This window comes from Falco punctatus, assembly GCF_963210335.1.
Source record: "Falco punctatus genome assembly, chromosome: 9".
Taxonomy (NCBI): domain Eukaryota; kingdom Metazoa; phylum Chordata; class Aves; order Falconiformes; family Falconidae; genus Falco; species Falco punctatus.
Genome location: NC_137589.1, coordinates 39,054,751 through 39,080,403, shown reverse-complemented (window position 1 = coordinate 39,080,403; position 25,653 = coordinate 39,054,751). Strand labels below are relative to the sequence as shown.

The window sequence follows — 25,653 nt, the reverse complement described above, 5'->3', positions numbered from 1 at the left end:
TACAATATGTAGTGTTGTATTTCTTATTTTGTACTAGAAACAAAAGCACCTAAGTCCTGGTTGACAGGATTTGAGATTGAAAGGGTACTGGCAAAAGAAGAGCTATATGCTTCGTTAAGCAAATTTACCAAAACTGAAGGATCCTCTTAGTTTACAAGTCTTAATTACAGCAATACTATTAATAATTTGCAGTGATACCATAATAATTCCAAGGACATTGCAACTTTTTATCGCCATTTAGGGTTTGAGGTAATGGAGTGCACAGACAAAAACTCTTGTCCAGTAGTACATTTTGAACCAGGGAGAGTTTTGGGTATATACCCAGCCCTTTGACCTACTTGCTGCATGATGCTGCCTTCCTTGTATGTGAGAACTTCGAAACTACACCACCAGAGAGCACTGTGCTATTTTCTGCACAGTATTTCTTCCCTTTCCCTGCATGTTTAAGGACTTTTTTTATGTCGTCTTTTTTTTCCTGTGCTCCAGGAGAACCCAAATGATTGGTGTGATTATATTGAAATTCTCAAACATTTTGGTATCATTCCCCTGTGTGCATCAAGAGATCTTAGCTGCCCTGACCAACCTCATCTGGGACCTTCACCCCACTTATGGCCCATAAACCCCATTTAAGCACAGTCCCTGGGCCTGGGGTTCTTGATTGAGCTATGTTGTAGGGGTGCTGGCCTGCACTCTTGTCTCCTTTGTGGACCTAACTCCTGTGCTGGAGCTAGCCTGTCTCCTAGATGGACTTTGGACCCACAGTGTAGCTTTTTTCCAGCCCTGTCTCCTTTCTCCTGACCAGACTCCCTAGATGACCCCCATGCCTGATTCATCCCCTTGCTGTGTCTGGGATGATTGATGGATCCTGTTACCAGCACTCAGCTCTGCCTGCCACACTTAGAGGTGGTGGGTTTGTGTGCTGGTTGGTGAGGGCACTGCTAGTGCTGGGCTTGCCTGGGGCTCACCCCTCCTGGGAGCAGCCCATCCTCTCTGCACCTTGACAAGTTTAGCTGGCCCGTGATCTGCAACACTTGCTAGACCATGACATCCAGGTACCAAACTGTCTTGTTTCTACTGCTCCTGACATATTTACTTTGAATGCATCATATATTTCACTTCAAAAAATGATGTAATTCTGTATTGCAAGTGTCTAAAATCCATGTTAGAAAAGCGGAGGCAATGAATGGTATATATTTGGTGGGAGAATATTTTGCTTGGTGTCACCTAGGTTTTTTCTGAAATTTTCTTTGTCTTTCTGAAATTCTGGCATTCTCTTTTTAGCCTGGATTCTTGTAATGTAATTAGAATGCTTTTAGAACTGGAAAATAAATCCCTACTTCTTAATTACAATGTGATTGAAAAAGCTAAATTAATTAAATATGTTGGAAAACTCACAGCAACCTTATCTCCAGACAGAGATCAAATACAGAATAAACTAATAGTTTAGTAGAAGGTGAGAATTTCCCATTTAAATATCTTTCACCGGTGAAATTTGCATGTGTTTATGTAGGCATGAGAAAAGGAAATCAATGTGGGAAATGTTTTTTCAACTGGATCCATTTTATCCAAAGAAACTAAAAAAGTTTTTCTGAGGATTTGTTTTCAACTCAGACTTCAAATACGTTGTAGGAACATGTCAAAAAAGACAACCTTTTAAATTTTTGTTAAAATGTTCTTCAGGAGATCACATTATCACCTTTATGTTTTTAAGTTTAGTCGCAGAACTGAGTTATGGATACTTCTTGATAATTTAATAACACATATAATAAAGTTCTTTAGCCAGTTCAGCTAAGCAGGAAACTACTTATTCATTACTTCTGTAGCTTGTTATTATTAGCACAATTTTTAAGAGATCTCCGGGTAGCTCTGGCAAGTAGTCTTTTAGAGAAGTGTAATAAAATCAGGCTATCCAAACAGAATAAAAATCAAATATATGGTTGCAGGGGTTTCTAGACAAGGAGGAAAACCTCCTAAATTTAAAGTACTTCAACAGCAGCTGTCTGTTTCACATTGTTTGTAAGAGGAAATTTTGATCTAAACAAAGCACCAGGACAGGGAATTCCAAACCAGTCTCAATGCAGGCTGAGCTAGGTAGTGAAACACCAGTCTTACATGTAATGTTACAGGGTGCAGATGTTCATGAAACAGAAGGTGCTTCATGTAGAAAAACAAAGTTCTTTATTGATTTTCCCAAATGCCTGCCTTTCTTCCTGTATGTGTGGCATCAATAAAACAATTACAAGAAATGGAATAGACTGTGATGCTGGGCATTTGGATAAGCAATGAACTGTGTTGGATGTCAAATTACTTCTGTTGTAATTGAAGCTTCTTTCTTTCTTGCTCTAACTATGGGCAAGTCATCTCGCTTGGGTATGCCTCTGTTCCTTCCCAACATACTGCCTTCTTGGTCTCTCTGTGTGAAAAAAACACCTGCTTAAGCTATCACCTATTTTATACTCTGGAGAACTGGGGAAACTTAGGTGACAGTGAAATACTTTGATCTGTTACACTGACATGCTGACTTGCTGTTTTATCTCTGATGCTGTTATGGTTACCTGTATCATTTCCTCTCAAAGTCATCATTCTTCACTATCAGTTTTGCAGTATTTATCCAAGCCACCTTGATGTATACCTGTCTAATGACCATCCCCATCACTCCCCAATCTTTCATCCCATGCTAACAGTCTAGTTGTGAGATCAAAACTTTTGTTATTGCTAATCCCCAAATTGATTCAGCAGTGTTACTTGAAGAGAAAACACAAAGGCTTTTCTTCCTCTTAGTGTTTTACTACTTTTTAATATATGACAAAACAGATTTATTATGGAGCAGACAGGCAGCATTTAGCATTGCTAAACAGAAAAACACTTCCTAGTTTTGCCCTTTTATGCCCTGGTGAATAAAAAGCTCCTTTCCCTCAAACTGTTTCTGGTATGGACTAACACCACAGCAAAGATAAGTTTAGAACCTGCTAGGAACTTGTCTGGGCTAAGGGCAAAAAGCAAGGAAGGGCTGACAGAACTAGAGTTGCACTTTTCAGCTCCTTGCTATCAACTTGCAAATAGAAAGAGCTGAGAAAAAAAGGAAGGTCTTGGCGGGGGGATTTACAGCTCTTCTGTTTCACCACTCCTTGGCACATTGACCTCAGTATGGTACTCAGAGGAATCTCCTGAAGGCATCCAAGGTATTGGGGTTCTGTTGAAGGAGGGTCTGTTGCTGAAATTTTGATTATATATCATGAGAGATTCTGGAAGCAAAGGGCAAATATCAAACTGAGGCACTTTGAAGGTCATCCGTTTGGCTGCTTTCTCATAACCCCCGTAAGGCATGGCAGTCCTGACATAGAGGAATACATGGAGTTAGCAGACAGAGCATAGGTAAACAGCAGGACTGAGAAAATAAATAATCAAAGTTATCAGGATTGTAAATTCTACCATGTTGCAGTTCACTGGCCAAAAAATCCTTCCCAAGAACATGTGTGTATCCATTGCCTGTGTACTAAGAAAGAGTTTAAACCAACACCCCCCTCTCTGCTCCTGTGCACTTCCTTCACCCCTGTTGCATCAATCTCCATCAAGCCATACACCTTTCACACCTGTTGGTACCCTGTACATGTAGGAGGTAGGCTGCATTATTGCAGAAATGAGGGGGATTTGGGTTGGTCCTGGGTACCGATGTCCTGAGGCTGTGGAAGTGGGTGGCAAAATTATACAGAGAGGTTAACAGGAAATTGTTGCTGCCCTAGAAATATTTGTAAAACTTTCAGTTCTTATCAGAAGCAGCAGAAATACCCTGATTCTTATCCAAAGTACTGTGAAGTATATGGCTTCTGTTCGTAAGTTTTTTCCTGAAGCCTTGAATTTTAAATGGCTGCAATAATAGACAGTGGCAAGCTAAATCTCCCTGATCAATGGAGCAAGAATGAAAGGGGAATAGAATTAAAGTCCTCTTACTCAGCTATATAGCTTTTCTGTCCGTAAGTTGAATTAAAATCTCTAGCTCTTAATGTACATTCTCTTTGTAGGCCTCCAAAACATTTAATCCACAGGAGACTATGCTAAGCGAAATGCAACTAAAACTTACTTACACTGCACAAGACAGGAGGACTGTGGCCAGAGTTATTGTGTTTTCTCCTGCTAAATAAACTGAACTGAATAGCCGAGAAGACTTACCGGTTAAAAGACTTGTAATGGGGGAAATCAGCTTTGGGACTATATGACAGTAAGTCAATGGTGAGCTGACTTTTGTCCTCAGGGCTGATACCCATTGCTCGTTCCCAGGGGGAGATATAAGTTTTAAATACAGTGATTTTTTTGCCTCCTGCCTTTCCATCTGTAAAGAGAGAAAAGTAAAACACTGTAGTTAGATGACGCTCCAAATACACTGCTTTTCTGTATTCTGCTATTGAAGTTGAGATACCAGCTTTTTTTTCAGATTCTGTAAATCCTAGATCAAGTCTGAGATTTTATGGTTAGATTTCTTTTTAAAAAGACTGTCTTACACCACTTGAATCCTTATCCACAAAAACAGGTGTACCACAGTCTTAGAGCCACTCATCCATGCATTTGCATTAGAGCATATATTTTAAAGCTAATTTTTCATTATTCTCTCTGGTTGCTCAAATAGAAAGTTCTTACCCCAAGAACCAATGTCCTTACACCGTCATCTCTCACTACTTCAAGGGAAGCCTTATAAAAGGCAAAATGCTATCTAATTTCATAATTTACTTCTCTCTTTTTCTGGCTGATCATAGCAGACACAGCCCCTCCACATAAACGTCACTATCATCATCAGATGCAACAAACAAAGCCCTGATTGTAAACTCCAAAACTAGGCACAGACTTGGAAGTTGGCCCTAACTGACCAAAAACCTTTAACCATCAAATTTCAGGGCCTTGGGAACCCACAACCATCTTTACTAACCTTTTCCACAGTAATCTATTCTTGAATGTTCTAAAAGTACTATCTCCCTTATCTCAGTATTTTCATAAATTGTCATGTTCTTTGTGATTACATGAACAGACATTCACATCTTCCCCATCCTGAACCAGGATGTTAGAGACAAGTCTGGCTGAAACACTTCAGTATGGCTAAAAGCAGTTTGGAAATATGGGGTATCTCTCTGGAAGTTAAAAACCTGTCAGTGACAGAGCTGCACTTTGCTGTTAAGTCAGATACTTGATTGCCAGTAATTTTAGGTTAGCTTCTGGATGCTTCCATTAAGTAGATGAGTTTAGACAAGAGTTTTCATTCTGTGTGCCTTTTTTTTTTCTTTTTTTTTTTTCTTTTTTGTTCCTGTTGCGTATAACACCACCTTCCTAATAATAGCATTGGATATGTAGCACACTTTTAAAATTCTTATTCTTCATAAACGTTAAAACTTCTGAGCAATGGCTTGTGCTTAGCTTGATTAGGGCAGATGGGAATAATAGTTTAATGGAGTTAGATATTCTGGTGCTTTCAAGGTGCTACAGTTTGTGTAGAAAACATAAATCCTTATGAAGTAAGTGGCAAAGAGTGAACACTATTATTCTTATCTGAAACTTTTTTCTTTATCACATGTTCTTTGTCTTGCTGATTTTCTTCAAACCTTGCCAAATCCTGGGCTTTCCTGGTTTCACAGAATCACAGACATGTACAAGAATCTCATTTTCATTAAAAAAAACAACAACAAAACAATTACCCCTATCTTTCTTTGTGAAGGACTTAAACTGAGTAGTTTAGAAGTAAAGTGATTGCTTAGGGTTGAAAAATAAAAGCAGTTGAGATCCATCTCTGCAGTAGAAGCTGTGGTATGATATTAATCCTCCTTCTCCCCACACACAGGAATAGGGTTACAATGGAGAAAAATCTCCTATAAGAAGATAGAGTATACACAGACTTCTTTTTCACAGGGATACCCAGAAATGTAAAAGTTGATTTTGATGTAAAATTCACATTCTTCCAGAATGTAAATGAAAAACCTTGGATTTTACAAGTCACTCATTCAGTCACTTAGGACAGTGGCTCCTGGGTCCCAATCAAGTTTTCTTTTTGTTGTAAAATCCCTTAGGGGCTGTTAAAAGAATGAATTCACCTGCTGATTCTCATACAAGAATGGTCCAGGCAAGGGAGGTGTTTCTGGTTCTTGCCTATAATTGAGCAACACAGAAGCACGCAAACAAAACTATCAAGATAAAGGCAGTTCAGCTTTTCTAAACTTCGCAATGGGACTTAGTTTGGAAGAATTCAAGTTTTAGTCAAATAATTTACTTGTCCATAAGAGTAAGGTTGGCATGAGCTCTGACATCTTTAGCTATTTCTCATTCTTGCAGAGAGATACTTGCCTTTCTCAGTACCGTCGCCTCCTTCTCTACCACTTCCAGCCGATTCCCCAGCATGCTCCCCTTCTCGGTCCCCAGGGCCTCCTTTGCTTCCAGGCCTAGGAGGAACAGTGGGATACTGGTGCTTACTGGAGCCGTGCTGCCCGGCTGTCACTCCTCCTACCATTCGCCCGTGGGCATAGCCACGAGTATCTTCCCCATAATGTCCTCCTGGTGGGATGAACTTCTGAAAGTGATCCTAGGGCACGAGAAAAGAGAGTAGGAATCCCTGTTACAGGACATGGTCCATTCATATTTGCAGGGTTAGGTCCCAGAACGTGAACTTCCAAGTCTCTGTGATCTGACCACTTTTGTGTCTCATTTACAAAACCAGTGGCAGAACTTCATGTGAGTTATTCTCTATATTCAGTACAGGAGCGGTTGTAGAACAGCAGCAAGGGCAATGGAAGCACACCTTTTAATGGATACCTCAGAAGGGGATCTGTGTATTGTCCCCAAAAGTGATAAGTTTGAATACAGGAGGAAGGGAAAGAAAGTACAGCTTTTGCCAGAGCAGGTAAAGGTCCAGACAGAGATACATTGGCCAACCTGTGGGAAAGCAAGCTGGACAAGAAATAGAAAGTGTTTTTATGTCAATGTTAAGATAGCCCAGCAAAGTCAGCTCAGTTATAGTGTGGGAGCTAAGTGTTACAGGGCACCAGAACAACAAGGTACCTGTGACAACCTGAAAGCCTGGAAGATGACTGCCTGTATGTCTGTTTCCCGTACATATGAAGGTCTGCACGAAGAGGGGTGTTTGCACGTTGAGAAAGACTGAAGAGATAGCAGCCTAGGAAAATATGAAAGATTTCCTGGAGACCACAAGAAGAAAATGATAAAAAGGAAGAGTTTGTTTGTAGCAATATGTGCATTAATGAACTGAATCTAACCAGCAACAAGGCAAGAAAGAAATCTGTATCCGTCAGAAAAATCAGGTTGGTCTTATTTTCCAGGCCATCCGCTCTCCCCAGTCCAGGCTAGACAGCACAATCTGCACACCACATGCTGAAAAAGCAAACAGTCTGTGCAGGATTTATAGACCCTGTAGTGCCAGCACAAGGTCCAGTCTTTGCCCACAGCAATTTTAATGAATACTTGTGTGGAACAGAAACTACTATATTTGGAAAAATGTTTTATGTATTGATTGTAAGTGAGATCAAAGCTTGACTCCGATCAGATAAAAAAAAAAGTCTCTCGTGTATTACAGCCCACACAGCTGCATAATGCAAGTAACCTGGCTTATTCCTGTTGGACTAGGGGACCAGCTACAGATGCCCAAAGATGTAACAAATACAGCTGAAGTGAAGGAATCTGTGGTTCCTCATGCTGCAATTCTGCTTGTATGACTGACCTCAGGCAGTCACTGGGAGACAAGAGGGCCAACCTTAGAGCTGGCTCTCAAAGGGTTAAGGATTTCTCAGGGCTCTTACACCTAGTACAGTTTAGCAAAAAGAAGCTTTGCAGGCTGTAAACAGGCTTCCAAGGCCAGCTGTTAGATCAGCTAAAAATAGATGAGAAGTGAAAACCCCACAAGGCTCAAGGCAGAATTATCTAACCCTCTACTCCCTGTGTCTCCAGAAACAGTGTCCAGGGTTTCACAGCAGGTCACCAGGCTGCAACCCAGGCAGGCAGCCAGCTGCAGGCTGAAGTGGCAGAGCTGGTGCCCCCAGGGTCTTTAGGGACTGCCTGTCCTTCTCCTAGCTGTGGGGAATTCCCTTTTTAGGAACAGAGAAGATAATGTTCCGCTGAATGTCAGGAAGCACTGAGAGGGGAGAGGATTGTGAGCATTAAGCTGTACACAGGAGCTAGCAGGGCAATCTGTTATGCATGGGAGCTCAGCAGCTGTAAAAAGGCAAACTGAAAAAAGGGTATTTTGAGGGCTAGGGGTCAGAATGAGGTTATTCTCAAAATGTTAATATATATATATATATATATGCAAGGTTAATGCTTCTACTGATTTGCTCAGTAATTTCAAAATAGGATTTCCATCTGTTTGCCTTCAGGTTTCACCCATACAGTGTGCCCTTCCTGAGAATTAAATCCTTATTTCTCTTTTCCTCTGGTTACTTACATGCACTCTCTTGCAAAAAGAAAAAAGGTCACAAAACATCAGCATAACGTGAGCTACAATAAAAAGGGCTGGTTTGATTTTGTGCATAGCAGTATTCAATGTGACCAAGAAGGGGCATCATTGTCATCTGTCATCTGGTATTACTTTAAATTGCGGTATTATCACTAAGCAGGAGTGAAATTTCTCTGAAACGTGTCTGCCTCAGGAAAGCCACACCTAAATCTTACTTAGCTGCAAATGAAATTAGTTTTGTCCCAGGCTAGTTCATGATTCTTCGTGGACCCAGTGGGAAAACATCCTATGTTCAGCAGACATCTCCATTCAGATAGGGAAGACCTATTTTCCATGCAATATCCCAGACTACTCACCAGCTAGAATAAAAATACAATTATCATTAGTTTTGGACACCACAATATGTTGTCTTCGCTCAAATTAACAGGAGGCAAAGGCAAATTCATCTTTGTGAAGTCTTGAACCTCGGATTTAAATGAGCTGATTCTAACACAGTGGAGCTCAGGAACAGCAGCCTCAGCCAGCAGTCTCGAGGTAGTCAAAGCTGGGTGGGTGCAGCTTTGTCTCTGGTACTTACAGCATGCCTCTGGCCCAGATGTTCAGAGTGAAATACACCTTACACTTGAGGGGAATGCATGTCTTGGGCCACTGCTGACAGCATGTGGGGCTTTTATATATATGCGTATTCACATCACAAAGCCAACCTCTTCATTAGGGCTGGTTGACCCTGGGGGTGGAAGTCCTAGGAGAGAAGCTCAGGAGTGTCAAATGCGAAGGCTGCTAACCTTCCCTTGTTCACTCTGGGGGCAAATAACACTGCTCCTCTGTGGTAGAGTCTGTGCTGCCTGTGTGTTGCTGGAGGTAGTGGATGTTATCAGTCCCTTGCTGTTCCTAAATCCAGTCTAACAAGAGAACATTTGTGACAAGTTCAGGTGATGTGTAGTCCCCTGGGCTAGCTAAAAAAATTGGGCTCATGCCTTTGAAGTCCTTAGTGCTGGCAAGAGCCTGATCCTACAGTCTGAGTGCCTAGATGGGTGAATTCTGAATTCTTTAGAGCTACTGCATGTGTCTCATGAAAAATAGATAATGAAAGATGATCCAACTAATGGAGCTGAGATCTCTAAGTACCTCAAGGCCCTTGACGTCACTGCAGGCAGTCCCCAGGAGGAGACACTGTGTGCTCCCCGTCAGCTCCTTGCTGTGCCCTAAAGAGAATGATTGAGGCCACCAAATGTGTTTCTATTTCCACCTCACTGATAAAGAGCTTCCCAAAGGTTTGATGCCTATGTGGTTACTAACACTTCTGAAGTTACTGTGACTGTGTCCTCTCAGTGGCAGCCACTCAAATGCTCCTTCATGGTGGGATGGGAGATTTAAAATTCAGACACTTGGAGAGTCTCCTAGACTGCCTGCTGTTTTTATCCAAGTGTGTGCCTCCATCCTTAATTTGGAGTTGCATTGCCTTAATCCTATGATTCACTTTAAAAAAAGGGATGATAATAAAAAGTAACCTCAGCTGTTACAGTGTCTTAATTTTTTTTGAACAGGCTCCCCCAAGAGGCACAGCAGGCTGAGCTCCTGCTTTGTGTTTTGACATGTACTTCTGACTTGCTGTTTAATCTTAGGCAAATTATTTTTCACCTCTGTGCCTGAATTTACCCATCTAAATAATGGGAATTTTTATCTAATACTACCCAAAATTATTTATTTCTTACTTGTATATTTTAGATCATCCTTGCCACATTTTCTTTGTGAATGAAAGAAACTGAGTTTCAAAATTTTGGTCCAGTTTTCTCATAGTGCTCCAACAAACTGCCATGAAAAATAAAAGGCTCTTCCTCTCTGTCATTCTGCTGTTTCCACATCAGTTACTTCTTGAGTAAGAAGGCATCAGACTTATTGTTCGCTCCTATACAGCTTTGGGTATAGTCAGGACATCTAGGTCATCTGCACCAATCCAACTCCAGCACAGCAAGGCTCATTTTGTTAGACAAGTACATCTCAGCTGGCTCACTTCACTTAGGTCATAACATGAGCCTCTCTTGTATCTCAGCTTGCAGTTATCCTGTAACATTTGTTCAAGAGGTTTAATATCCCCTGCAGAGCAGACTTCCTAGAAAGAATGCTTTTCCTACCATTTTCCATTTAACCCTATGTCCAGTGATCTTGACTGGCATTCTTCTAAGCATATTAACAGGCAGACAGAGCCATAAGTGCGTGCTTGTGCATTTAACCAAGTAGCTGCATGATAACATCTCTCTTCCTCTGTCCTTATGCTTTCCTTCACACACTGAATCACATCTGGCTACTTAGCAGGTTAAGATCTCTGAGGCAGGTTGGTTGTATACTTCTGTCCACTCTGAAGCACCACTTTTGGTGGTGTAACATAACCACTTCCATTTTCTTCTTGCCGTTTCTGCTTAGTCCTCTGAGTTCTTGTTCAGCAGCAAAAGGAATACAGGGTAACTCCTGCCAGCTATCCAGGAGAAGAGTAACCCAATTCTTTAACCCTTTTTCACTTAAGTTCTGTTTTGCAATTGGTATATTAACTTTTCTGAAGAGACCTCTTGGCCTGAAGTCCAGCAGAAATTACTTGCCAACACATGTTCAGCTCGTTTTCATACAAGCATTGCCACGATGTGGAAACTGCATTTATTTTAACTTGTGGGTGAATCTGAGAAAGTGTCAAGGTGGTTTTTTTTTCCTTTGTGGGTCTGGGTTTTTTTTGATGTACTACTGCTGATAATTGTCTGCTCAGATATTGGTTATTCCACCTTCGTAATGGTTTTCATTTAAGATGTGGTAGGTAAAGCAGAAAGAGGGGGGGGGAAAAAAAAAAAAGGAGACAAATTAAGTCTTTCTATAAACTGTCTCCTGCATGTAAATCCAAACATGTAAATCCAAATCAGGTCACAGGTTATTACTAGCAGAAAGACTATTTTTAAGGATCCTCACTGGAAGAAAAACAGCATAACAGCAACACACAAAAAGTGTAACTATGGCTTTGTTTTCAGTTTCCACTTGATGATAGTAAGAAGGTGTTACACAGAAGTTGCCAAGCTGAGGTGGGACCTTGAAAAGAGTTAGGGCAATAATGAGTGGGGCTGTAAGGCTAAGAAACATAGTTTTGCATTACCTAGATGTGTTTGAGGCCAAACAGATTTAGCGTTACGAAGTAGAGAAAAGGTCTGTGAACTGCTGATCTATTAATTGCTGAACAGTGAAGTGGGATTTAGGAGACCCAGAGATAAGACTGAGACTCTTTCTATGATTCTGGGTGATTTGTTAATCTTCCCCACGGTTCATTTTCACCATTAAAAAATATAGTAAATTCCCTCATGGTATCATTGGTCAGATGCTACAGTAATAGAGCACATAGCAAGACAGGGTTTCATTGTGGTCTTTAGTCAGTAGCAATTCTGCAGGTAGCAAATTGCATTCTGCAGCTCCACAGTGAGGTTGATAATACCCTCCGAGACATGGAGAGAACCACAATTCCCATGACACAGTGGCACAGCCGGGGCTGAGAAAAATAAATCCTTCTTCTGATTTACTAGACAGGGCTCTACAGAGCCCAGCTTCTCCAGCACAGCACTAAACAAGGAGGATGTCACATGAACTCTCCCTGTTTGGCAGGATATCACTGTGCTACAAGTGTCAGACTCGGCCCTCACTAAAAACATACCCTTGTACTGTATATTTGCAAGAGAAGAGGATCACAGTATTGAAAACAGCTATACAGTAGGGAGTGCATTTCATTTTGCTCATATTGGGAATGGTCAGTCTTTTTGACTGTGGATGGAGCTGCAGCAGTGATAGTGGCAGGTGTTCACTTTTGCATGAAGATGTCTGATATTCATGCACACACAGAATATATGTTTTCTCCACTAAAAGTAAGGAGAGTGATCTGATTGTTCAGTGTGGTTGTTTGGCTGGAGGAGGAGGAGGAGAGAAGCAGGAGGGTGGATTGATGACACGTGACTGCCAAGATCTTCTCCCTTGTGTGGTTGATAGCTACAGCACGGGCTATTCTGGGACCCCTTACATGGTTTGGATTTATTTTTAATAACCTTTCTCTTTCTGTGTTTTTATATTACATTACCTTGCTGTTAAACTTTTTGGGAGGGGAAAGAAACAATCTGTACTCCATCCCAGACCTTTCTCGCCCTGCTTTGCTAAGTGTGTCCTGAGAATATTCTAAGACAGTTAAGAAATCTATGGTGTAAAAGCAGAAAACACACCACCAGCTTTAAATCCCATTACTGTCCCACAGCCTTAAAGGCACAAAGACTTCTTTGGGATGATGAGCAAAGGATGTAAAAATTAAATGAGAGGGGGAAGTAAATGGAAGTAGGAGTAGGAATTCTTTGCCATTATCTTCTTCCCACATTTCCTTTTTTCTTTAAGCCTTGTTTTCTTCATCTGCCTTTGAGCAGAGACAGGAGCAAGAAAGGAAAGAAACAGAAAGCTAATAAAATATTGCAGTCAAAAGGGCTTTTGATGAAAGTTATTTGGTGCTAAGGTCAGGTATTGTGCAGAAGGTTTGAAAGATAACAGTGAGCCACAGATCTGTTGGCTTTACCTGTCCAAGAGTAACCTGCTTTCCGAGAGAATGGCTCTGTTGCTGTGGTCACTCTGCTTTTCTTCTCACTGCTCTGAGTGCCAGAAAAGGTGCTAACTCATGCGGGCTGTGGTGATGAGAGCAGTTATCCATGGAAGCAGTGGATGCAGCCTGGCAGAGTCCTTGCACAGAGCACACAGGGCAGCCAGCAAATGTTAACAATTGTGTTTGTGATCCTGCTAAGCTAGCCCTGAGCGAGGGCTCTAGGGCAGACCGAACTCGTCCCGCACTGACCAATGGACATTTGTTATCTGTACCGTGGAGGATTTTAAAGCAGAGTACCAGCTGCCGTTTGGAGACCATGCCATTGTTCTCATATAGCAAAGCCATAAAGAAAATGCTAGGCTTGTTAGGGTCTAGTGTAAGCCCCAAATAAATTTCTCCACAGCACAGTATCTTACAGTTTTGCTCAAAGAGCTTGGTAGCAGGGATGTTCTTACAGAAGAAGGAGAGATTCACTACAGAAAGGGTATGGAGAGAAAGTCAGGCATGGATGAATAAACAAAGTAAGAAAAACAGCTAACAAAAAAGAAGCAATTGTAATCAGCCTCTGTAATGTCAATCTTGGAGGGACTCTGTGTATGTCTAGTTTGTCACAGCTCATTCGCTTTGAATTTCTATGATTGAACACCCTTAAGTGACACTCTCAAAATTTTGAAAGTTTGGACTTCAGCCTGTTTATTCCCCCACCTTATTATTTTCTCACTCCTTCTCACTGCAGCAGACTCTGACATACGAACTTGGCCCTTGTATGTTTTAGGAGCTCTGAGATTGCTCAGCATTTATAAAAACAGCTTGCATTTCTCTAGAATTTTCATCTGAAGAGTCCAAAGTTCAACACATCATTCGTTGTCACATCCCTTCTAGGAGATAGCTCACTGAAGAGATGAACTACCTAAAGCACAGAGATGAAGAAACTGGCTGAAGTCTAACAACACTGGATATGCTTGCTGTATCTCTGGTCTGTCATCTCAGATCTGTGATCTGACCTACTGTTGTAATTTTAATGACCTTTTTTTTTTTCCAGGCATCTTTCCACATCCTTCTTCCCAAATTGTCATTTTCAGAACTGAACTGCAAAGATTTACTCATTGCTGCTTTTGAAAACATAAGAGGGCTAAAACATAGTGTGGTTTTGTTTGGCAGAATATTTTCTTCAGCTTGACTTACATTATTTTGCTTGAGTTTCCTCATAGATGCCATGAAGGCATAAAATGACACCAAATAACTTTTGAAGAACATCAGAAGATGAAATGCTACATCAAAATGCATATGAACCTGAAACATTTTCTATTTGTTTTACTGAACTGCTGACAATCATGTGAAAGGAGATTTTAATTTGCAAAAGTTTAAGTAACTTCAGAAGACTTTACACCAGCAACTAACTGTGGAAAGAAGTTCAAAGATTAAACAACAGTACTACCTCATGGGATAAGTTAAAAAAAGAATGTCTGAATTTATTCATCATAACTGATAGGAAAATACTTTAGAAGAAAACAAATATAGCTTCTAGTAAATAAACTGAAGGTATTGCAGTGTCAGGGTAGATGTTCCTGTCTGAATTTTCATTTATGGAACCTCTTGCAGAAATGAGCAGAGTTTTCTGCCCAGCAGGAAACGTAAAAGCATATCCTAGGCTAAAAAGAGAACTGCACCTACTGGAGCTGAAGTCAGACCTGGATGGATCATTTCCATCTTGCAAAGAAGAAATGGAACAGATAAAAAAACAATTAGTCCTGCCCTGTGCAGCTCTGAACACCTGCCAAACATGCAGTCTTCCCTCATCACTCAGTGCCGAATTTTCTCATGCTTCTGCATGTGTGATACCAAGTATTTGCCAAAGGAAACTAATGCTGCTGCCAACAGGAAATAAAACTTATGTGTTTATATAATTTTGGCTTTTTCCTGCACTACTTTGCTGTTAGATTCCCCAGACCATGCACATACGGAGGAGAGCTTGGGCACACTCACATTTCTGTTACCCCTGGGTGCATGGAGTAACTTTTCATCTCCAACCTACCACAGAGTTGTCGGTGAAGGCATCAGGGTTATTCTCATAAATGAACTTCTCCACCCTCAGCTGACGTAATTTGAACATCTTGGATCCTTTGTTTGTGAGGAGAGAAAGCTCTTCTAGCATCACATCTCTGGGGATGCTGATCTTCTTCCCCAAGTTCAGCTTCGACACCTCTTGTGGCATGACTACAAAACATATGAAATGAGATGCTTTAGGAAGTGCTTTGGTTCAAGTCTCTTGTCCATTGCTTCCCAGCATCAGTAGTGACTTCTAAGCTGCCAGATTCTCTTCTAAATTAAGTTTTTAGGAAATAACCTAGGCACCAAACTTTTACATTGATAACCCTTTGGATATAGATGGGTGGAATTTATTCTGGATTGCAATCAAGGCAGAACTGCGCAGAGAATAGTTGCATAAGGGTGGGGCTGGTTGCATGTGTCCCACATCTGAAGCACCTCAGTCAGTGCAGCAGGATTCCTTGGTACTGCCTCAAAATGCATCACTACCTTTTCTGGTTACTGCCCTACACTTGCCTTCCCTTCTCTGGAATTAGATGTGTGGCAGTCAGCTCTTTGGACTGGGCTGACATATAATAAATAAAGACAACTGTGGTGTGCTGTGGTTTAAATATTGTCCTGAAACCATGGCAAGATTCCATTTTATTATATCTGTTTGTTTGTTTGTTTTAAGGAGGTTTTTTAAAGGGAAAAGTAGTTGAAGTTCTCTTGAAGTCTTAATACACTGGCTACTCGGTAAGTCCTTTTCCATTTAATGTGGTACCACCAATTGTCCATCAAAGCAATGGATTTAAACATTTTCAGTGTAAAAATCTTGCAGAAATGCAATTAAAGCTTTTCATTCAGAAACAAGCAACTTTTCCTAGGCTTTCTTTTTTCTGTGTTAAGCAAGGATAAGAACACTTACCACGTCTACATCTCATTTACAACACAGAATGAATCTTCATCCTTAAACTGGTATAAAATTTGTATAAGCCCTTTCATTTTATTAGACATTCTCTGAAGAAATTGTATTTTTTTTATGCAAGCTAATATATAGCACTATTTCCTAGCACAGGAAGAAATGCCCTTTAACTGAAAATTGGGGGTTTACTTACTTGTTTACTTGAATAAAAGATTAGGAACAAACAGAAAAATAGATACTTGAACCTCAGCAAAAAAGTTTCTACAGCCCTTTTTGGAGGCTGAAAAAGGGACAGCGCTGAATTATTACTGTTCAAAACCTCTAAAAACCTTCCTCATGCTGTCAGAAGTAAAGAGAAAAGGATATCACAGTTAATTAAAAGTCACCCTACCCAATGCATAGATACTCTGTAGAAAGAAAAAGTCCCAAGTTATATTCTTCCTGCTGAATAACCCCCTCTCTAAGAGACTTTGACTTTTTCAACTGATGAGTGCTGGAATCAAAGGAATTATCTCGTATGGAGAAAAACAAATTAGAGACAAAGGTTATAAGAGAGAGAACAACATGGAATATAACTAGGCACTGCAATATTGATAACCGTAAAAGATCATGTTTTCTTCCCATTCATACTGGTGTGCATCCAAATTAATGCTGCAGGGGAACATGGGTTTACAAAGTGTAATCTAGGTCAGGATTTGACCTGAGTGTGTGTGCAATGCTTTTAAACAGTAAATTAGAATATGTGATGTGGTTGAAGGCTGAGCTTTAGCAATATTTGTGGCTCTGCCTCCTGGTATGTTCACTGTATGTCTTGCTCTGGGAATTTGGTCAGATAGGGTGTGAAATTTTAAAGGCTGAAATTCGGGTTGAAATCCAAACAGTTTTGTGTGCAGTTTTGCATATCTTACCTTCGTGTGTCAGCTTCCCAATGAGTTTAGTGGACTTTTTCCTTTTAACAGGAGCAGGAGTCCCTGCAAGGGGCATTCCCACAAAGGGTTCTCTGCTTTGCTCTAAACACACAAGGAAATGGAGAATGAAACACTGGAAAGGTATTTCTTGCCTCTCTTTTAGTTGCCATCTACAGTTAAGAGTTACACAGCCTTTATTTCACACATAGGTTCTTCTCTATCCCTTCCATGTGAAGGAGCTAGTGAGTGGCATCATCCCATACAGAATATCAGCAGGCCATTGTGGTGTTCTCTGGAGACTTAGCGTTATGACACAGAACACGGCAGCAGATCACAGCAGAAGCATTGCCAAGGTGCCATATAGCATTGTCATCCAAAACAGGCATTTTAATTGCAATATGGCAGTTTCCCAGCACCCCTATGTGCCACAGTAGTACTCTTACCATCTTGTGCTGCAGTAACAGAATATCAGTTTGAAATTTTTCTCTTATCATACTGTATTACAATACCATGCAGTTATCATTAGAAGGTAATATGTATTTTTGTATAAAAATTTTAGGTCTGTCCATGAGTTATTAGGGAGCATTTTGAATGATGTGCAGGTTTGGTTTGGATATTTAGATAGTCCTAGTAGAATTAGAATAGGTATTCAGAAAACCACAGGCTGCAAGTTCGGGGCGTGGAGAAAAAAACCCAACCCAAAACCCTAAGTAATTCCGTCTTTTATTACTGCTACTGTTTTGTTACAGAAAGGCTGGAGGAAGAAGGCAGAGGCAATTTGTTAAAAGAAAAGTTGTCCACCCAATTTGTTTGAAGTCAGTTGCACCTGTATCTTATGTATTGATCTTATACCATATAATTTTGGAGGGGCAGGAGGGGAGGAGGGAGACTTCTTCTGGTACAGTGTTCCCCATCTCTGTCCCCAGCTAGGATGAGAGATCTGTACTGCAAAGTCTTGGAAAATTAGGAGAAATCTCAGCAATTCCACTTCAGGCAGCTTCTCAGAGTCCTTCTTGGGGGTTATCACACATAATGTAAGTAGAGTAAATGTTTTGCTTTCACCTCATCACTGTCCATGCCCAAGCAACACACCATATAGGGGGACAGATCCTCACCTGATACAATACAAAGAAAAATGAGCAAAGACCCATTGGCTGCAGCAGTAGTGATAACTAACTTCCTCTGTCCTTGTGATTGTTGCACTTTAGTTGCTTAAAATTTCAGAACTGAAAACATTGAACTGTGGGTTATATTTTAAAACTATCAAGCAAACAGCTACAAGTGTGTACACAGTCCTTGTTGTGATCAAGACATTTTTATCTCCTATGTATTTTGCAGTTTTATTCCACTGTTGCTCCTTTTGCAACATGATTTTCATGTGATGAGGTGAACATAACTCTAAAAGAAGCCCAGCCACAGCAAACCAGCTTCAACCACATTGGCAGATACTCTCTTGGATTAGTTTTTCTTTCAGATTTCCAAGCTTTTCTTTTTATTGAGATGCTGCCTATGTAGTTCACGTCATAGAAGAGCCCATCCTGGTGTATTCCCAAAGCAAGCGTGAGCAGGTGCAGCCATAAAGCATGCACTGCACATTCTCCTCAAGCAGCCGGACATCTGCTTGGCTATATAAAAGAAGCAGGCCCTGCTTGACAGGAAAGGGGTGATGCTGCCAGAAGGCGGGGGGGTGGGAAGTTATGGCCCATCTGATGGGTCATAAGACTGGCAAAACAGAGGGAAATCATCTATATGCCCCAAACATGGACTCCCTGGGGCAAGGCAGAAAGGGCTGGCCCTGATGGGGCACTGTGCTCCTCTAACACACCCATTCTCGAGGAGCAAGAAGGGCAAGTCCATCCCATTCAGCTGTCTTCCTTTATTAATCCAGCAGGATTGGGAAGTGGAGAACCTGCTGCATGCAATTTGTCTAGCGTAAGGAAAGGGGCATCAGTCTTTCACTATGGACAGGGTCCAGGGCTACTCTGGGACTACTGCTCCTTCAGCTACCCCACTGCAGGGAGGCTGCTGGAGCCTCAGTCCCCATCCTCCCCACTATCCCATACGTAAAGCCAGGGCCACAATCATCCTTGTCTCCCCTGAGCTATATCCCTTGGTTCAATTCCTGTCTTCTTCTGCATCAGTCTTTGCAGCAGTCATTTCCTTGGTTTTGCTGCAAAGCAAACCAGTCTTTTCCCTCTCCAGCACCTGCTCTAAACTGCCCGGTCAACTCACCTCAAGCTTGCAGTGCCAGGCTCAGACCAGCTCAAGCGCCTGCCTCAGAGCTCGGCAGTGGGCTGCTTCCTCCCAGCCTGTCTCTGGGTGCTGCTGGGGAGCCTTGTCCAGCAGCCCAGCTCACCCAGGGTGCCTGCGCGCCCGCAAGTTCTGCCCAGCACAAAGTGCTGATGCGAAGTGCTGTGAATTTGACTCCTGAAGGCTGCTCACACAGGCATCCTGCGGTTATTAATAGCCAAAGGCCCAGAGGGCAGAGTCTCAGATAGCACTGCCACCAGCCCCTTGGAGAGGGAAAGGAAAAGGTTGCTCCTCAGGCCTTCTGCAGTCACTGCCTCAGTTCCCAGGAAGACCAGGCCCTCCATAGGTGCCTCTCATCATCCTCCTCTCTGTTCAAATCAACATGCTGTTCCCCTTCATCCTTTATTGCATTTTAATGCAATTCATAAAACCTTTTCAGTATCCTGTTTATCAGTAATGCCTCTAAGGCTCTCTTGGGTCTTGCTCTGTTTAAATCCCTCTTCTGCCTCCTCCTCACTCCATCATTCAACCCAGTGTCCTCTATGTTCTCATATAGAATTCCTAAAATGCCGGGCATTCAAATAATACATCAGAAAGCACAGAAGAAAAATAATGGTATGCATGAAGCAAGATGTAGTAGGAAAACCACAAAGTCTAGAAAGCTATTTACAGAATTCTAGGAGGTAGCTGTGTGATGTGTATGGGAAACCCAGCAGAATCAAATAGCAAGGAAACTAATTTCCTGACTCCTGACAGAAATAGGGTTGATTGCCTGCACTTGGTGCAGCTTTGCATATGCAAATTACTCCCCTTCTTTAGCTCCTGTTCATTATGAGGTGACTCTCTGTTTCCCATTCCCCATACCCAGTTTGGTTCTGGTTCTAGGATGAAGGGAGCATATCTCATTTTACTGATTACTTAAAGATGCACATGCCTTTCATCTTCTTTGTAAAGCAGAAATCCTACAGAAAACATTGTCATCCTATTTCACATTGGACCAAAATAATTTTTTCTACTGAATAAACCTAGAGCCTGGTAGGGGGAAAAAACCTGAAACACAGCTGTGATTGTAGTAGAAAATCATCTCTGCAGAGAACTGCAAGCAAAGTTGGTATAAAGGAACACCAGGAGATAGTTGCTTTCCCTTTTCCCTAGATTGTGCAGTTGGTTTTGCCTGCACCAAATGCGTATAAAACTTCCTAGCGTGATAAGTGGGTTGAAAACACAAGGCGTTAACCCCCAGTACTGTCTGGAAGATCCTTTGTAAAAGTGCTGTTAATATACCTGTGGGCAATAATCCGCCTTTATACCCTGCTTGTAGATGGCAGTCTCCTGCCTGAAGTTTCCCATTTTCCTCTTGCTTGCATCCATATAACTACTATGTATACTTCATATTATGCCTATAGCACAGATCATAATTATTCTCCCTCATTCCTGTCTGCTGTAACACTGTGCTGCAAGCTTTCCACTATCCAAAGGAGTTCTGCGTCCTTCACTGAGCCCAGCAGATACACCGGAACGACGTCCAACCTGGATCCTGCCCCCAAACTCTGGAGTAACTGCCCAGAACTGTGCCGCTGTAAAACAGGTGTAGGGATAGCACAACTGAACTGTAAACACACTCTGTCTGCTCTGGGCACTATCACAGAGCTTTCTGCCTGCTGAAGGCATTTACATCTGCACAAAGCTGGAGAGCGTCAAATACTAGTCACAACTGACCATCTGTCCATAATTCTCACCTACTCTGCACAAGTGCAGGTGGCCACAGAGGAGCAGGTCTCTTGGTACTGGCCAAGCCCTGCTCACTGCAGGTTGTACGGTGAGTAGTACTCTGTTGCCACATTTATTTCTCTTGGATTGGTTTAGCACAGTGCTGAGCATTTGCCCAGAGTGCCCAGTGCCTGCTGTGAAGTCCAGTTGTGCTCTTTGGGGTGCTGCTCTCCTACTCAAGTTCTCTGTCGTCTAAATGCTATTGAACAAGGGAGCTATTGCCTGTCACAAGGGGATGGCATGTGGTGGGGGGCATAGTGAGAACAGACACGGTGTGCTGCTATATTGCTTAAAATCAGCAGCCCTTTGCCTCTCCCTTTGCAAAGGCATGAGGTACAGTTACCTCTTAATTTTAAGAAGTTTCTAGCTCCATTTGGATAGTCATCTAAGAAATGAATGTGATTTATACTGTGGGGTGAGAAGCTGAGAAATGCAGCTACCACTATATGGCACCCTCTTGCAGTCACTAGAGAGTGATGCTACATTCTGCGTCCTCTCTACTTGCTTCAAGAAGCTGTTTTCAGACCAATTTATAGCTGTTGTATTATTTCTCCAGTCATCTCCTGTGCTTTCCCAAGCACAAGTTACACCTCAGGGGAACACTTTGTGCCAGATAGAGGAACAGTTTGTGCCAGATGGATATCATGTGGAAACCTGCTGGATTTTGAGGCGTGGTGTAGCTCCAAAAGGCCACGTAGCAAGGAAGTATGTGGTTGCTCTTCCCTGCCACAAACATGACCCACTGCTCCTCTGCTTCCTCCCACCCCAAGGGTTCACTGCTTCCTCCCACCCTAGGGGTTCGAAGCTGCAGGGAGAGAGAAGCTGAGCAGGGTGGAAGGGGGGAGAGTGCCCCATGGCTAGCTGGTAATTGGAGGTGAGCAGGAAACAAATGTGAGCCATCTTAAAAAACTCAAGAGACATACTAGAGAAAAGCAATAGCAAGGAGTTGAAGAGAAGGCATGTCCAGCATGGTATGTGAGGATCTCAATCAGTATATGAGCAGGCATGCCCAGCAGTTAGGACCAGGAATAAGGCACTGACAGCAATTCAGGGTGAGCCAACTCCAGGAGACCAGACTCCTCTGTGGTTCCCCAGCCTAAAGGCAAGAGGCAAGCAGGCTTAGGGGCAAGGGCAAGGACCCTGAAGTCCAGCTTCAAGGCCTGATGGGAACTGTGGTCTGATGGGAACAAAACATTTGTACACCAAGTCAAGGTCTCATCTGAGAGGTAGGCAGGGTGGTGAGGAACTGGAAATGAGAGGTTGAGCAGACATATGAAGGAAAGTAAACTACAAGTAGAGAGTACAGGGCAGGATCTTTATCCAGGGCTCAAAAGTAGTATCTGGAAGCTGAAATGATCACATGGGGTGATTCTTTTATTCCCTAGTTGCTGGTGGGTGTATTTAGGTTCCTAGACTAATCATCAGACTCCTCAGAAACTCCAGTAGCAAAATCCAAGGTTTAGACCAGACTCTTGTCCAGTTTTTTCAGTGCTGTTGTGCCTGTGGCTGTCATCAGGCTCAAATTCTGAAGAGTCCTTGGCCACCTCCACTTTGAAAGATGATCTATACCCCTCATTCAGTGCTATGTGAAGCCTCGTTCTATCCTTGCAATCCTAATCCTCCAGAGGTTATTTTCATCTGCATGTGCATACATACATCGGGTGAGACACAGGACCTAAGCGTGCAACTGGAGTGTGCTGCACAGAGCCTCAGCCTTGAACCCAGAGGGAATATAAGAGAGGTTTTACCCTACTAGTATGGCACCAGGATTTATAGGGTGATTTGGATAAAGCAGTCTTGTGTCTGACACTTATGCACCAAGACACATCTTTAACTGAGATTCTCACCTCCTACTCTACCTTCAAATAAAATTATATGTCTCCATTTTCAGTTACCAGGCTGAGAACTAAATCCTGCTCCTTTCTCCTCTCTATGCACAGTTTCTCCTGGGAGAGAGAAATGCCTAGTTCCCATGTCTAGAAATGTCAATCGTGGGTCTAGCAAGATCTTCATTTGTGCCCTGCCATGGTGCCAGGTTCAGCAGCTCAGTGGCTTTTTCCGCTGGGAATATTGTACCAACCTGGTATCTCTGCCGTAAGTAATAAGATGAACTCAGCATGGAAAAGAAGTTATGTAGGGCTGTTACTGGTATCTTACACACTCATGCTACTCAGTGCTCAGGGTTTAAAATCATTACAAGCCTTGAAACATGAGCTGTTTTAGTTTTGTTTTGGCTGAAGTGTGGAGTGTTACCTGGAGTGTGGTGAAGTTTGGTCTCTAAATTCAATTGTTGCTTGAGTACATGGAGTTTCCACTTAGGTCAGCAGGGTAGTACATGTGCTGCCTGTAGGACATTTCAGCACTTCAGGGAGGAGTTTCTAATCATACAAGGAGTTGTCTGTATCTCACTGTAACCACCTCCCTCTTTCCAAATATACCCTTTGCTTAAGTGGCCTTAGGAACAGCCTGCACAAAGCTTTGCTTTCTCTGACTTGGATCTTCAAAATTAATTTATTTGGACTGCATTCTTGTGTGCTTCATTTCAAATGGTCTGACTTCAAATTGTTGGCATCTGCAAAGTCATTTCAAGAGCAGGAGATGAGATCTGCCTCGTTACATGGTGCTAGATGGACATTAGCGGTGGCTAAGACAAGTGTCGTCAGCAAGGCTGTCACCTGAGCACGTTTTGATCATGTGGAAGTCTGGCAGACAGTGTCAGTCTGGCAAGTAGCCTTCACCATTTTAATTTTCCAAAGACAGAGAATTAAACCCTGACCCTGCTCCCCTTTTTTCTTGGATCCCAGGTCTGAGCTGTGCTGGAAGTATTCATAAGCAGTGAATTTCAACATGATTGATTCTGTTCTAAAAAAGGTTGCAAACCTCTTGATTTGGCTTTTTTCTGCTTGTTTTTTATATTGAAATACATAATATATAATAGTTGTTATTTTAATATATTTCATAAACACCTAATCTCTTCCACTTTTACACAGGCATCAGGAAGATTTATCAGTAGTTTGTAGCCCCCACAACAGGAAAAACAGTTAATGCCAGGCTCCTTCCTGCCACTAAGTGAGCTTAATGCACTGTGAGATGTAGGACTGGGACAGAAATATGTAGGATTCGATCACAGAGCTGGAGTGTGTGTTGAAATAGCTGGCGTGCCCATGGTGCGTTACTTGCTGGGCAGCCTGTTTGCCTGCATGCCACATATGCTACCACTCAGGGATCTCCAAACTGCAGCAAGCTTCTCGCTGCCAAAACTCCCTGGTATGAGGCTGGCCTTCTCCTCTGGTATGCGGGACTGAGCAACACCATATGTGAACGCCAAAAGAGGATAGATTAGGAAGAAAGGATTTCCTAAGGTTTAAACCCTCCAGACTTAGCACCACATCAGGCGAATGCCAAAACCCCAGGTAACTCAGAGAAGAACGGTGGCAACATCTAGTGGCCGTTGAGGCTATAGGTCTGGACTGCCTGGAATACGCTTGCTCTGCCTACACGCCCTGTGCTTGCCCTGCTGTGCTCTTTGCTGGACATTTCTCCTTCCATCGGGTATGATTCTTTGGGGTTAGATATCCCTACTAGGCACCTTACTATTTTCTGGTTTTAAAGTACTCTCTTGAGTAGCGCATTGAAGTCATCCCTACCCTGCTGCGTAGCTGCTCAGTAATCATTTGGCTTTGTAACCTCAGGGCTGGCTTCCGTGCCACCTTTGAAACTCTGTTTCTCAGGCTCTTTCTGACATGACCTGCTGTGAGAAGAAATGACTCTCACTTGAGAAGGTTGTAAAGGTTAACAGGGAATTTAATCAGAGCCCTGGACACAGCAACTGTCCTGCAATGTGTCAAACCATCTGGAATAGCTCATAATCCTACTTTGTCAGCTTTATTAAGCAAAACAAGATGCAGTCCTAATCTGCAGCCTGTGCATCTGTAGACTTATTTCTCTGGGAGCTGTGCTTCTGGTTGGACAGAAGCTCAGGTTTGGCATCAGCAAACATAGCTGCCCCTTTGTGCGTTTCCTGTCCGCAAATTGATCAGAAATATGCTGGATAGTTCCAAGACCCTCTCCAGACCACTGTGTAAGAAACTTCTCCTTGCAATTAATCTGAAAAACATCCACAAAATCATACCTGGACAAGTGTCCAGAGTCTGCAGTCTAATCCTACAGCTGACCCCAGCATCTCCTGCAGTGCTCAGGAATTGCTGTGAGTTGCATGCACCTGGGAAATGCAACCTGTTATGCTTGTCCTAAACTGAGCACAATGGACCTCTCAGGACCTAGAAATTGAGTAGACTTGAACATGAATTGGGTTGGGGTTAGAGTCAGGGTTAGGCTTGGAGCCTGAGGATACAATGGGATATATCTGATTTTGTGACTGATTTGGTTTTCTGATCTCTTGGTTAATATTAAGTGGAATCGTTCAATGTGAGTTTATATTTGGATTTGCCACAGCTGAAAAAGTTGCTAGCAGATTTACAAGCAGAGGGTAGGGTTTAGGTTAAAGCAGGCTGAGGGGCAGGGCTGGGACAGGCCAGCTGGGGCTGGCCCATGAACTTCTTCACCCTGTCAGTGAGTGTTTTATAGCTAGTAGTACCAAAGTTTTGGGTTTCACTTAGGTTTTTCCTTGCATAGGGCTTTATTAATGTATAGAGGGGGTTCAGTCCAACTTAGGTGTTTTTATTGCTGAGACATCCCGTCCTTTTTAGGACTCCTTATATTG

At 42.3% G+C, this 25,653-nt stretch overlaps 1 protein-coding gene across 2 annotated transcripts; it reads right to left on the bottom strand.

Moving 5' to 3' along the window:
• Window positions 1–2,766: 2,766 nt before the first annotated feature.
• Window positions 2,767–19,331, bottom strand: MYOZ1 (myozenin 1). Of its 2 annotated transcripts, XM_080401264.1 has the most exons (6): window positions 19,143–19,331; window positions 16,911–17,012; window positions 15,085–15,266; window positions 6,325–6,559; window positions 4,171–4,330; window positions 2,767–3,334 (listed from the first exon to the last, which is right to left on the bottom strand). In XM_080401264.1, the coding sequence occupies exons 2-6, from the start codon at window positions 16,984–16,986 to the stop codon at window positions 3,103–3,105; spliced, it is 885 nt and encodes a 294-aa protein (XP_080257390.1). In that variant the 5' UTR covers window positions 16,987–17,012; window positions 19,143–19,331; the 3' UTR covers window positions 2,767–3,102. The 2 variants fall into 2 exon arrangements, with proteins under 2 accessions (XP_080257390.1, XP_080257391.1); XM_080401265.1 differs by lacking the exon at window positions 16,911–17,012.
• Window positions 19,332–25,653: the final 6,322 nt, after the last annotated feature.

Coding starts and splice junctions, on each gene's coding strand:
- MYOZ1 (XM_080401264.1), bottom strand. CDS start 16,986: ATGCCCCTTGCAGGGACTCCTGCTCCTGTTAAAAGGAAAAAGTCCACT. Junction 15,267..16,910: donor TGGGAAGCTGACACACGAAG/GTAAGATATGCA, acceptor TATGTTTTGTAG/TCATGCCACAAGAGGTGTCG. Junction 6,560..15,084: donor CCTTCACCGACAACTCTGTG/GTAGGTTGGAGA, acceptor CTCGTGCCCTAG/GATCACTTTCAGAAGTTCAT.